The following is a 14013-nucleotide window of genomic DNA, read 5'->3' as shown; positions in this document are numbered from 1 at the left end:
TGTGTGGCTCTGGCTGGGCTTCCCAGTACCACGGGCCTCTTCCGTGGAGGCATGTTGGGTTCTTGTTCCGTCTCCTTTTCAGCTTCTTCTGAGGAGGCATCAGTGGCCTGCTGGACAAATGAAACCTCTCCTCCATCAGAATCTGCTTCGTCCATTTCCTGAAGTGTTCTCAGAAATGCAAACAAGAAATGATTCTCCCGCCTGGATCAGTCTGCTTTTATGCACAGCACTGTGCTGTAGTCAAGCAATGCCACTCCCTCATATCCACAGTGACAATGGAACAATGGAAGATCTGGGCTAAGAGTAAAGGAAGCTGTGAATGTGTGTCTTTTATATTTGCAGGTCAGCACGGCAGGCATTTCGGAAAGTTGTAACACAGAGGTTTGGCGCCTTGGGTCTGAGCAACTCTGAGTGAGCAAATGCAAATGTGCCAGGCCTCGAGGATAATGGGTGGTTTGCACAACAAAAGCTGGAGGAGAAACGAGCTGACGACCTGTGAAAATCTCAGCAGGGGTGCTTAACACCTCAGGACTTGCACCGGAAAATAAAAAACCCAGTAATTCTAGGGGGTGTTGGGTTTAGGGAAGTTACGCAAATTTGCGCAGGTTTAGTAAACCTAGTGTTAAGATAGTATCAGAAGTTGCTCCTCGACCATGAAAAAACCATCTGCATGTATTCTTTCACTACATCCATGATTCTCCTCTGTGGTCTTCCTCATTCATCCTGTTTGGAGCTTAATGTTCAACATCCTTTATCTATTAAAATTACAGAAGGAGAAGAAAGTAATCATCAGAGCAGGAATCATGGTAAATGATAAATAGATTACTAGTACATGCAAACATATCATTTGCATAATTTCTCTGATAACGCTGCATTGGATGGGTTTTTTAACGGTAGGCTGAAATTGTACTACAGTCTGCTGATGAGGAACTATTTTTAGTGTTGAATAAAAAGTCCTCCACAATCTGTATATGAATTGTCATTAAAACCATAGAGATTATTACTTGTAAAGGAAAAAAGTGGGACAATGCCCATCAACATATAGTGTATATTTTGGAAACATTACAAAGATACAGGTAATTCTGGGTTCACGGAATTGCAGATTAGACTGGTGGACAACTGGTGACAGCATCAGTGACAGGGATGCCAAAAGGAAGAACAAATTAATCATCAAGGCTGGAAGCAGAATTAGGAGGCATCAGAGTCAGCGAGGGTCAGAGGTCAATGAACAAATTGCCCACCTTCATGGATAATGCATCACCCTCAAAAGGATTCAAAATCTTGGCCATGAAGAACAGTTCAGGAAACTTATTTTATTGTTTCGTCTGTGAAACTGTACAAATGAAATGTAAATTATGTTAAAGGAAAACACATTTGTGAGCCATAAGAAACAAACATGCTTTGCATTATGCCTTTAAACATCTGTATAGATTTGATACAGTATTTATTAACTGAATTTGCTAACATGTCTTACATAGTGAGAGTATTTCTTTTACTGATGATATTTCAAAGATATGGTTTTTTTTTTATGACTACTTAATGCTCTACTGAACACATGGCAATGACAGCAAATGTGGAAATTTTTAATTTGTTGCTTAAATTTCATATTATTGTAGGCCGATATTTTCTTAGCCTCTGTCATACTCTGTTAACACAGCAATCTCAAAAACCGTACAGTAAATTTGTCTGTGGATCACAGGGTGAAGAGTGGGGTCACCCAGAGTCAGAATCCGTGAAATATCATGGCACCTCGTACAGTTTTCCTGTAATCTGAGGTCAAAGATGGGAATATATAGAGTACAGTACAGTAAATAGTGCAAAGTTTGCTATCACTTTTCTCAAAAACCGTACAGTAAATTTGTCTGTGGATCACAGGGTGAAGAGTGGAGATGGCCTAGAGTCAGAATCCAGTGAAATATCTGCGTCACCTCTTACAGTTTTCCTGTAATCTGAGGTCAAAGTTGAGAATGTATAGAGTACAGTAGAGTAAATTGAGCAAAGTTTACTATCACTTTTCTCAAAAACCGTACAGTAAATTTGTCTGTGGATGACAGGATGAAGAGTGGAGATGGCCTAGAGTCAGAATCCGGTGAAATATCTGCGTCACCTCTTACAGTTTTCCTGTAATCTGAGGTCAAAGATGGGAATATATAGAGTACAGTAGAGTAAAATGTGCAAAGTTTACTATCAATTTTCAGGAAAACCGTACAGTAAATTTGTCTGTGGACCACAGGGTGAAGAGTGGGGGTCACCCAGAGTCAGAATCCAGTGAAATATCTGCGGCACCTCTTACAGTTTTCCTGTAATCTGAGGTCAAAAATGGGAATATATAGAGTACAGTAGAGTAAATTGCGCAAAGTTTACTATCACTTTTCTCAAAAACCGTACAGTAAATTTGTCTGTGGATCACAGGGTGAAGAGTGGGGGTCACCCAGAGTCAGAATCCAGTGAGATATCTGTGTCACCTCTTACAGTTTATATGTAATCTGAGGTCAAAGACGAAGATATTAAAAATACAGTTCTGTATATTGGGTAAATGTTATTGTTAATTTTCGCTGATTCGTACAGTAATCTTGGCTGTGGATCACAAGGGGAAAAGTGGAGATGAACCAAAACTGGGAGTGGATATTGAAGTAAAATAGTGTTAGGACACAAAAGACTGCGTTTCTAAGCAGGTCTTCATCCGTACCGTAATATACGTAAGAGTAGTGCAACCACATTTTAGGTGCGGCTGGCGGGGCGGCTAGCTTGACTGTGACTTCGTAAGTGAGGGCTCACTTGACCGCGGTTTCCTTTGAGCGTTCGAGACAGACCTCCCGTGTCTGAGAGAGATGGAGTTAGTGGGTATTAGCGCATCCATGTGCGTTATTGAGGTGCACACGCGCGCCAAATGACGAATGTGATAGACTCAGTGATTGCATCGATTCTGAGATCTTGTTCTACTCATCCCTGATTTTTTAAGGCACAAATTTGCCAATGACCAGCCAGCCACAGTCTTTGTCTCTTTATGTCTGCACGGATGCTTAGCAAAACTCTACCGCTTTGTGATAACGGCCAAATTCTTTTAAATTTAATTTTCTAACAAACTTCACGCATTTTATGCAGCTGCAGCAAATCTCACTTGACTTGGTGTTTTTCCTCTTGTGTCCCACTTAACTGTTCATCAGGCATGTCACGTGTGTATTATGCAAAACACAGAATGGCAAATATTGAATGTTCAGTGTGCACTTTCGGCCCCGTGTGCCTGACGGGCCCACAGACACGGGTATGACGTGGGAAATCGCTGTCATCACTGCAAGTCGAGATAACGGATCTGAGTTAATTATTGATATCATCCCAAAATGTTATCTTTATCATATGAGGTTATACAACAGCCAAATGGGACACGGGGTCTCTGGAGGGGACGTGAGGACGAGCGAGTATATTCTTGATGTATTCAACATCAGGTCTGTTTTTCAGTGTCCAAGATTTACTGCTTATCTGATCCCATAGCAATCCAATAATAGAGCAAAGCTGGAAATGTCTTTAAACAGTGAGCTTTTATTTGTGTCTCTGGCAAAAGAGGGAAACAAAACATACAAAGTACAACAAAGGTGATGAAGTCTCATGTCAGGTATTCAGCTTCTTCTTAACTGCATTAAATTCCTATGGATCTAATATAAGTCGAAGAAATAACATATTAAAAAATTGTCCAGTTGTATACCAGTGCATGTATTTTTCTCCACTATAGGCTAATTTATCAGACTATTGTTTGATTTGCACATCCAAATGGAGGCAGGATAGAACAAGTACATTTAAGTAATGTTCAGAAGTACTTATACTTTACTTAGTACTTTCATTTCCATCTACTTTAAGAATTTACTTAGAGTAGATACTATAATTCAGAGAAAAATATTGCATTTTAAACAACATTATATATTGGAGTATTAGAATTGTAGTTAATGTAAAAATAAGAATGAATAAAATGTAACCCATTTAAAAATGTTTATATGTGCGTGTGAGTGTGTATGTAAATATAACAATTTTCTGTTGTTTTTTTCTAATAAAAAAGTAAGTAAGCATTTTAAAGTTGTATTTTGTAATTGGTAATTCATTAAATTTACTTTTATGTCATTTCAGCTTTTATCATTTTGTTGTTTTATTGTCTAAACTTTACTCTCTTCTTTCCTTTTTACTGTTTTGGTAAACAGATTAAACCAGGGATGTCAAACTCATTTTACATCACGGGCCACATACAGCTCATTTTGTTCAGTAAAACTACATGATAAATGTGTAAAATGACAGAAACACGTATGGTAGTTCATTGCACTGCCCTGTAATTATAAAATATAAAGTTTTTCTTAATTTACTGTGGATTTACTAATAATGGAATAACAGGAACTTTCCTGTCTTTTAACTGTTTATTATTTTGGTGCAGGATGAATGGCAATGAGGGCAGGAAGTCTTTATCAATAGGAAAGCTGTAACACTTGAAAATATGAAAATACTGTTTAAAGTTTAAAATGTATACATTGCTTAACACTATCGAAAAACTGTTCACTTGGCTGGATTTGAGTCTTCACTAGGCCAATTCTGGCCTTCGGGCCTTATGTTTGACACCCCTGGATAAAACTAATTAGCCCCTTTTAATATTTGCATATTTCTTTTTATCTCTGCATCTACTGTACCTTTCATTTCTGCACATATAGTATATTTTATTCTTCATATGTGTTGTTTATTGTTGGTTACTGCTTTCTTTTCTTTTAGCAGCAATGTCGGACAGTACTCCAATTTCATTGTACTGTTGTACAGTGCATGACTGCGCAATGATAATAAATTGTAACTAATGAGTTAAAAGGGTTTGTTTTCTGTTTATTTTCTGTTAATTGAGATTATTCTGAATATTATTCTTATTGTGTGATTTTTTTTAAAGCTGAGTATCTGAGTCAAATTTGGAATCAGTGACTTTTTTTAAATTTTGGTGCACATATTAAATAAAACAACTGATATAACAGATATTCCAACACTGGTAAGAAAAATGGATTAAACCTAAGTCTTAGTCTATGTGGAAGAAAATGGCTATTAGTGGATAAATATTAAGGGTACATTCAGGTAATTCAACATTTTTAAAAATGAACCAAGTCATTTTTTTTTTAACATTTTTCAAAATTTTTATTTAAAAATATTTCAACAGTCCCAAAAATACTTTCTATGACATTGAAAAAATACATTAGTAATACAGTTAAAATACTATACTGAAGTCGTGAATGACCGTCCAGGACGAGCGTCATTATCGTGTTGTCGCAAATTCAAAATAGTTCTTTATGAGTGTCACTGGGCATCCTGGATAGAGCTTTCACTTAGTGTCACACAATGTTCAAGGTTCAGTGTCCAAATAACACAAAATGCATTTTCCTGTTGTTCTCAAAGCTTTTCCTGAGGAACACGTGGCCGTGTGGATAAAACAAGCACCAAAGGAATGTGTTTTAATAGGAAGAGATTTCCTTTTCATTAGTCTTTGTGATATGAGGTTGGTGCTCACACTGCCTTTTTGTTGTGCTGGTTCAGAGATCGGTTCACGCAGTATGGGATAATACTGACAGTGACCAGTGGCACAGTGGCGCTCTTGCAGAAGGACAGCAGGTAGAAGAGGGCGGCGGTATGCGTGGGAGGCTTGAAGGAGTCAAACAGGTGCAGCAGGAGCAGAGAGCTGATGATGCATCCTGCTTTGACCAACGGGCTGCTGCTCTTTTTGGTTTCAGTGTAGAGGGGGGAGTGCAGGCCCAGACCCAGGCCAAACAGTGTGCCCATGTTGCGCAGGAGGCTGGCAAAGGGCGTAGTGTCCAGGTGGACCCACTCTGGCCTGATGCACCACTTCTGGGCTTTCTCCATGGTCCACAGCAGGTCCACACCCAGAGCTTTGAGCAGCACATAGAAGCCAACAGCGAAGGAGGTGAGGAACAGCGTCGTGTAGAAATACTTCTTCATGCTGGCGCTGTAGATCCACTGAGTTCTGTTAAAGGCCTCAGCCACAATCATACCTAGAAAACAATGACCCACATTAGAAAGCAGAGGTGAACATTTTGTGTTACTTATTATACCGCTGCAGGCTTAATATATTTCTGACTATATATTTTACTGAACGACTGAGGAATAACCAGCCATTCACTGAAACTGTAAAGATACTCACCTGTGATAAGACCAGCGATGACCTGGTGGGGGAAGTGGGCAGCAATAAAGACCCTAGAAAGGCAGACACACACCTGGACCCCACAAAACAGCGTCCACAGAAGAGCCTTCAGATACCTGTTGAAGTACAAATTCACACAGCTTAGATTCATTGATTTCCAGCAGCTCGAGATTACATGAAAGAAAATCTCACAGTTATCCTTCTCTTATCATGAGAACTTCAGCTGCCTGCACGTCAAAACAACCCGTGTTTAACACCCTGTTTTCAGTCAATACTTCTCAGAAGTCAATGATCAACCCCAGCACCAAAGAGATAGCGTGTCCAGAGCGATAAGCTCTGAATGGAGAAAAATGGTAAACAACACCAAAATCGGCAGGGCCAAGAGAGGAAAAATAAAGTTATAGACTCACCAGTGACTGTTTGTGGATTTGTTGCTGGTCATGATGGCGAGGATCGAGGTCACCAGGGTGTAGTAGACTCCTGCAGCTCCCATAGCATGGCCAGAGGGGCTGCCTAGGTAACACAGACAGAGGGAGGAAGGCAGTTATTAACATGTGGGCCAGCGCAACCTGCACTGCTCATTCATTATATTCTGTTGTTTTAACCTAAATGAATGAAAAAGATAGCCACTATTTTATTTTATCTTTATTTTAAACAACTCAATAAGCTCATATGTTTGGCTGCTGTCCAAATACCTAACTGCAAATAACATAACATGCATGTTTATGGACTGTGGCACAGGGGAAACATGCAAACTCCACACAAAAACGCAGACAGAAACCAGGGGATACAAAAGAAACGTTCTTTCTGTGATATGTACGAATTAAGCACAATATCACCTGACAGCATTAGGTCTTTATCTTGAGGATGAGTCTCAAAATCTAGACCTTTAGTATGATAATTTATTTGTTTCGGCCAATTTACTTCAAAGTAAACTTCAGGCAGGAACACATGCAGAGTGAGAGGAGCTGTGGGCTAATGGGAGTCTGTTTATTTTTACCCTCACGCAAGTTAATGTAGCCATGCATGAATAGTGGTGTCTCTCACCTGGTCCAGTCTCACAGGTCATCGGGTACTGCTCGATGTGAGGGGGAACGGCGTTTGCATAGTAGGCTGTCTCGTGGACCCACCAGTACGGCCTCTCTCCAAACAGAATCCTGAAGAGGACAGCAGAAACATGCATTGAGTTATGGGCTAAAAAAAAGCTTATTTCACACGATTATATATCAGTTAAAAAAATACGCTCACCATTTAAACACTAAATTAAGCCAGTCTCCGATCACAGCCACCCAGATCAGCTTGATGCCCACTGAAGCCCGCAGGTGAAACCAAAGGGGGAAGAAGATGAAGAAGGTGTTCCTCAGATCAGCCGCCCAGGAGACCCAGAGAAACAAGCCCTGGGCATCTTTGTAGTTGGTCTGCAGGTAGTGGGTGCTGCTCACCCCGAAACCCTGCACGGCATCCATCACGGCATTAAGCATCTTAGCGTTAAGAGGAAGAAATCTCAGTCTAGTGATGTGTGAGTGGAAGAACAGAGAGTGCTGTTATCAGCGAGACAGCTGGCTGTTTTTATAGTGAAGGGACCCACTACCCAAACGCATGCACACGCTGATCTTTGGACCTTACGCATGTGTAATAAAACACCGGGAGCCACTAGAGTTTGGGAGGCATGTCACACAAACAAGTTGGGAAGATAACAGGAAAACAAAACGTCAATCAGTATCTTAGAATCAGTGTACAGAGAGAGTCACAGGAGAGAGGAAGCCAATCGATCAGTGGCTGTCCTCCTCAAGTGTGACCCAAATTAAACACTTTGCAATGAGATTTTTTTTTCTGCTGACCCACAGACTATTTTTAAATGTCATTTTTGTCTTCTTCATTTTTGTCCACGTGGCTTTGACTCTGGGATTAATCAAGGATACAGGTGTTTTTCATATTTTACCTTCTTACAGGTGCACATTCTCACTAATAATTTATCAGTTATGTCATTGATTTTTTTAGTGAAAACATGCCTCCGTTCAGAATGATGGAGTAAGCCATTTCTATATTACATAAGGAGATCAATGATTAAATGAGTGAGTTTGGGATGAAACAAAGCTGATGAGATAGTTGGTGACAAAACAGAAAAAGAAAAAAAAATAGATAGCAGGTGGAACATAAGGTACTGCACTCTTATGAAATAAAGGTCTGGTGGGGACATCTGCACGGATGAGCTCATATTTTGTTGTTTCCTGAGACATGTTTACGAAAAGTTCAAAACCATTTTGTTGTTTCTCACATTGGGGTTCAGGCACAAGTAGAGATAACGGGTCTTTGCTAGAAGTCTGCAATCTGTCCATGGGCAGCTGCTGCTTTCTGTTACGATAGCTTTTAGCAGAGGGGGCCCCCTGAGGTGTAAAGGTTAAGTGACCTGTCTGCACCGTCACAAAGTTAAACAAACTTGCTAGCCTTGAGTAAAGTCCAGTGAGAATCATTCAGTAGAAGAACAGACAGGACGGCCTCAAAGAGCTTTGCTGCAACCTAACCAACAAAAAAACCAATAAAGAGAAAATATTTTCACAGCATCGTCCTCAGAAAGAGGTCTGGGTTGTGATATCATGGATCTTCTACACAGCTGGGGCGTTGAGCTGGCTGTCTATCTGCAGACCAGATATGGCAAATATGAAGGTTTGTTCGACCTGGCATCCACAGTGGCCGATCTGCACACCACGTTTTTCTGGTTGTTCCCGATCTGGTTCCACCTGCGGAGGGACACGGCACTCAGGCTCATCTGGGTGGCGGTCATCGGAGACTGGCTCAACTTGGTCCTAAAATGGTAACTGGGTGAAAGGGTCCAACTTGAATTAAACTTAAAACTTAAACATTAAAAAAAGGAATGGTTGCATGATTCGTTTCCTGTTTTTTTGTTTCACTGTGGCAGGGTTCTATTTGGGGAAAGACCTTATTGGTGGGTTCACGAGACCAAATTTTATGGAGCAGGACCGGCCCCTTCACTCCAGCAGTTCCCCATCACATGTGAAACTGGACCAGGTAGAGCTCATGACAGGCATGCGGACCGCGTGAAAACTGAATAGAACTAGTCTGTCATAATAAAATGATAAGATATATCTGGCACAGTGCACAATTAGTCTGATAAATACTCCAGTATATCATTGCCAGATTATAGTTGTAACAATTGGCAACTGTACACAGCTTCCTGTGAATGGGTATGACTTTAATGGAGATAAATAGGTAATAAACTTGTAGTGCCTTTTATCTTGCTCCAGTTTCTTTGAGAGATCTCTGTCCTTATATGTAATAGTAGAAGGGAAGGTAACAAGGTGTATGTGCTTTTCATGGGGGGGGGGTAATTTTAAACATGCATTATGGTAAATGGCCTGTATTTATATAGCGCTTTTCTAGTCCCTAAGGACCCCAAAGCGCTTTACATATCCAGTCATTCACCCATTCACGCACACATTCACACACTGGTGATGGCAAGCTACGTTGTAGCCACAGCCACCCTGGGGCGCACTGACAGAGGTGAGGCTGCCGGACACTGGCGCCACCGGGCCCTCTGACCACCACCAGTAGGCAACGGGTGAGGTGTCTTGCCCAAGGACACAACGACCGAGACTGTCCCAGCCGGGGCTCGAACCGGCAACCTTCTGATTACAAGGCGAACTCCCAACTCTTGAGCCACGATCGCCCCCCCATTATGTATTTAACAACTCCAAACATCTGGAAACTGTAAAAAAAAAAAAAAAAAGAGAGAGAGAGAGAGAGAGATAAAGATAACAGAACAATGTTTTGCAAAATATGAAACATTCAAGCAACCTCAGACTTGGTATTGCCCTTATTCCGGTCACCTGCAACACAACTGTAAAGTCTGATGAGGATTGGTTGGCAGGGCAGATGACGAACTGGTTTTCACTCTAAATTAGAAAATACTAAGCCCTATTTCTTCCTTTGCAGGAAGTCCTTCAGGTCATGCCATGGGTGCAGCTGGTGTCTGGTATGTGATGGTAACAGCGCTGCTCTCTATTGCAAGAGAAAAACAGTGTCCCCCGTTGCTATACAGGTGAGTCTGCGTTAATACAATCACCTTTTCTGGATCTCTGGAGTCTTTAGGTTCTGTGCACCTACAATCACTGTTGTCCCTGTCAGATTTTTGTATATAGGCCTGTGGATGCTAATGGGCCTGGTCGAGCTGGTGGTATGCATGTCCAGGGTCTACATGGCTGCCCACTTCCCACACCAGGTTATTGCAGGAATCATTACAGGTCGGTCCATTTAGTCCATAAAGTGTCGACTTCTACAAAGATTTTGATATGCAGAATTTTCATAAAAACATTTTGCGAGCATTGGAAATTAAGTTTACTGAGTGAATATGTAGCCTACAACTACTAATAGTATATTTTTAGGAGCAAATGCTAAAGATCAAACAACGAAATATTGTAGAAGAATTAAAATATGACTCAGGTGTAAATGCAATGGCAAAATTACAAAAACATGATATATATCATAGACCATTTTAACTTCAAATATTGTTTTATTGAGTGTACATGTTACGCACTGTCCCTGTTTAATAAACCACCTTGTCTGTTTTTGTCTTAGGCACACTGGTAGCTGAAGTTGTTTCCAAGGAGAAATGGATCTACAGCGCGAGCCTGAAGAAGTACTTCTTAATTACCCTCTTCCTCACCTCCTTTGCTGTTGGCTTTTATGTGCTGCTTAAAGCTCTGGATGTGGACCTGCTGTGGACCATGGAGAAAGCCCAGAAGTGGTGCATCAGGCCAGAGTGGGTTCACCTAGACTCTGCCCCCTTTGCCAGCCTCCTGCGGAACATGGGCAGCCTGTTTGGCCTGGGCCTCGGCCTGCACTCACCGTTTTACAAGACAACCAAGATGAAGAGCATGAATGTCTCTTTCAGGATTGGATGTATTGTCATCTCTGTATCCCTGCTTCACCTGTTAGACGGATGGACATTTTCCCCTGAAAACCATATGACTTTCTATGCCCTTTCCTTTGGAAAAAGTGCCATTGCACTTTTGATCCCAACTACTTTGGTGCCTTGGGCTCTCAGCAAGATTTACCCTGTAAAGACAGAAGGCAAAAACTTGTAGCGTTAAGGCAACTGGAGAATTAATGTTCTATATTTACAGGGATTCTTACTTCTCATTTTTAATGGACATGAATTAAGTCTCATTTGCACTGTTCACTGTTTTTTCTCTTTTAATCTGGGTCTAGATTAACTCCATATCTAGGAAACTTGCTGTAGAGTTGTCTGAAGACATTGTGCTGGCCTTGTTAGCTTTTAGGAGCAGAGGGAAAAGGCTACTTTACTGATTGGAACAATAACATTTAATTGGATGTTACCATTCCCAGAATCTAAAGTACTTAGGGACAGAAAAAGGACTTAGACACCCACCTAACGCTTTTAGATAATTGCTGTAAAGCTCACTGATAGACCACATTTGTTCAATTTGAAGAAAAGAGAAGCGTACCCTTCACGGTATGAGCAGTAAAGGGTAGAAGTAAAATACAAAAAGTCATCTTAAAGTTTTGTTGTTGTTGTTTTGTTGGATATGCTAAGCTAAGCTAAATCTTTCCTGGCTCCACAAAGTGCTAGCAGCCTTCTAATTTAGCTGTGTTTAAATAAAATATAAACATTTTTCTACAAATGTTTTCCACAAATTGTTTTCTAAATGGTCTTATTGGGACTTCTGCTACAATTATTACAATTAACCTCCTTGAAATTGAATAATGGTTTATTTTTGTCCATCAAATTACATTTAGTCATGTTTTCATGTTTAGAATAACTGTCTTTTCAGTGTCTGTAATATTGTAAGCTTCTTTAATATCCACAGTATATATGAAATAAAGATTTTTACACATACACACAGCCACCACCTCAGCAAAAAAGTATTTTTTAAACAAATAAAAACTGTTTCTTGTAATCATGTTTTCGTGCTTATTTGAGAAGTGCGGTGCAGCCCTGGCAGTTTTCTCAGAATGTCTCAGACTGATACTGATTAATTCTCTGGCCAGAACAACCATTAAATATTAACCAGAGCATGCTCCACTCACTCGGCAGTCCCACATAGTGACACTGCCTCGCACCACAGCCATGCGCTTTCAAAGGTACACGGAGGGTCAAGGGGCAGAAAGCGTTGCCGACAACACGTGGGCCTCATAAGGCTTTAAAAATAGAACCTTGTTCAGGTGACGAACTATCGAAGCATCTTTGGATGTATGGTACTGAGATCAGCAGGATTGCAAACAAAGGTCACTATCATATTATCATAGACACACCTCTATAAAACTGCTAATTACACTGTGAAACTGCAACGTAAAGTACAACTGAATGCAATCATAGGTCACCTAAAGTTGCTGTGGTAATGAGAAAAAGTAGGAAACTGAAGGTGTGGTAATTTCGCTGGACATGAAGTCCTGCATCAGATAACTTAGATCTCACAGATTTAAACATCATGGAGTCAGTCTGGGATTACATAAAGAGACTTAATCCACCAAAGAAGCGTTCTTAGAAGAGCTTGGAACAACCAAACTGCAACATAGCTTAAAAAAGCAGATAGAGACTGTCATTATATGGCATTGTTTTTGAGAACAGACCCACATTATCTTGCCTAAAAGGTTTGATCAGCACTGCACTGTTTTAAAAAATAAATCATACTTAATCTTAACAGGGCCCAGTGATTATCACGACACGTCCCACCAGCAAACACCAAGTGCCCCTTTTTGATCATTTTATCTCATTTTCTTCTTACGCTGTTCTAGTTATTTCCGGTTCTTATCTCAAGAAGCTACATGGGAGTTCTTTGTACAGGTACACTGCATTGCGTTTGTGTGACCAGGAGGCAGGGGGACAGAGGGAATAGACCTCACAACTACGTCAGGGACGTTGAGTAACTGTTTACATTAGTTTACAGTTACAATAGTCAGCTCGCTTTGGTTGTTTTCCTCGATTCTGATGTACAGATCAGATCTTATCACTGCTTCTTGCAACTTTTGGGAAAACAAACGTTTTTGCTTCATTTTAGTAATAAAAAATATACTGTATTATGTAGTTAGGAGGCTGAGCTGTAAAACTACTGGCTGTTTGAGATTGACGAGGGTGTTAAAGACACACTGTAGTGAAAATGGAAGAGAAATGAACTTCTATACACATTTTTGAATTTTATGCATGGCATACCACACATCTGGGGAAATTTTGGGCTCAGCATTTTCACTAAGGAAACACTGACATGCAAACTAGGAGTGCTAAGAATTTAACTGTTAGCCTGCTGTGCATGACCTGCTCTAATTTTGCACTTTGCAGATCACTGAATATATCTTCTCATCCTCACATAACCTTTGTTATATTTACATAAAGATGCAGCTTTGGACCAAATAAGTAAATAAAAAGAAGAGCCGGCATAAAAGGCGCTTAAAAAACATGCTTCACACATATATACAGTCTAGTCTGATCAGTGAAGACTCAGTCCTTCATGCTCCTTGTCAGCTTTTCAAACTTAAGAAAAGCATTGAACTTTGAGTATAAGTCTAACTGCAAAGAGTGCAAGTATGTGAGACTTACCTCTGACATATACAATTCCCATATTATGATTTAAACCTAAAACTAACACCAAATTAATAAAAACTGAACTAATTAATCAAAACAGAAGCAAAAGCAATACGACAACAATACCAAAGATTAAAAAACTAATGACAAACACAAAACTGTAACTACATCTCTTCCTCTCTCTCTCTCTGCCTGCTTTCCGTCTAACTTCAGTGTCTCTCTATCAATAAAGGCTAAAAAATGCCATAATAAATAAACATATGCTTTGTGTCACGCGTTATTC

The 14013-nt window shown here is 40.3% G+C and overlaps 2 protein-coding genes across 3 annotated transcripts; one reads left to right on the top strand and one right to left on the bottom strand.

Moving 5' to 3' along the window:
- Positions 1–5124: 5124 nt before the first annotated feature.
- On the bottom strand, positions 5125–7721 carry g6pc1a.2 (glucose-6-phosphatase catalytic subunit 1a, tandem duplicate 2). Its single transcript, XM_031744588.2, has 5 exons — positions 7418–7721; positions 7217–7326; positions 6580–6682; positions 6170–6285; positions 5125–6020 (listed from the first exon to the last, which is right to left on the bottom strand). The coding sequence occupies exons 1-5, from the start codon at positions 7648–7650 to the stop codon at positions 5518–5520; spliced, it is 1065 nt and encodes a 354-aa protein (XP_031600448.1). The 5' UTR covers positions 7651–7721; the 3' UTR covers positions 5125–5517.
- A 197-nt stretch (positions 7722–7918) lies between these two features.
- On the top strand, positions 7919–12113 carry g6pc1a.1 (glucose-6-phosphatase catalytic subunit 1a, tandem duplicate 1). Of its 2 annotated transcripts, XM_031744567.2 has the most exons (6): positions 7919–8093; positions 8732–8984; positions 9090–9199; positions 10124–10229; positions 10316–10431; positions 10766–12113. In XM_031744567.2, exons 1-6 carry the CDS (start codon positions 7988–7990, stop codon positions 11272–11274), a joined length of 1200 nt encoding a protein of 399 aa, XP_031600427.2. In that variant the 5' UTR covers positions 7919–7987; the 3' UTR covers positions 11275–12113. The 2 variants fall into 2 exon arrangements, with proteins under 2 accessions (XP_031600427.2, XP_031600417.1); XM_031744557.2 differs by lacking the exon at positions 7919–8093 and having other exon boundaries at positions 8353–8984; positions 10766–11274.
- The last annotated feature ends 1900 nt before the right edge of the window (positions 12114–14013 follow it).

The sequence above is a fragment of the Oreochromis aureus genome, linkage group 8, assembly GCF_013358895.1.
Source record: "Oreochromis aureus strain Israel breed Guangdong linkage group 8, ZZ_aureus, whole genome shotgun sequence".
In the NCBI taxonomy this organism is placed as follows: Eukaryota; Metazoa; Chordata; class Actinopteri; order Cichliformes; family Cichlidae; genus Oreochromis; species Oreochromis aureus.
The sequence above is the reverse complement of the archived record's forward strand: the minus strand, read 5'-3'. Positions and strand labels throughout refer to the sequence as shown.

Coding starts and splice junctions, on each gene's coding strand:
- g6pc1a.2 (XM_031744588.2), bottom strand. CDS start 7,650: ATGCTTAATGCCGTGATGGATGCCGTGCAGGGTTTCGGGGTGAGCAGC. Junction 6,286..6,579: donor AAATCCACAAACAGTCACTG/GTGAGTCTATAA, acceptor GTACTTCAACAG/GTATCTGAAGGCTCTTCTGT. Junction 6,021..6,169: donor CATCGCTGGTCTTATCACAG/GTGAGTATCTTT, acceptor ATTGTTTTCTAG/GTATGATTGTGGCTGAGGCC.
- g6pc1a.1 (XM_031744567.2), top strand. CDS start 7,988: ATGAGATTTTTTTTTCTGCTGACCCACAGACTATTTTTAAATGTCATT. Junction 8,985..9,089: donor CTCAACTTGGTCCTAAAATG/GTAACTGGGTGA, acceptor TCACTGTGGCAG/GGTTCTATTTGGGGAAAGAC. Junction 10,432..10,765: donor TATTGCAGGAATCATTACAG/GTCGGTCCATTT, acceptor TTTTTGTCTTAG/GCACACTGGTAGCTGAAGTT.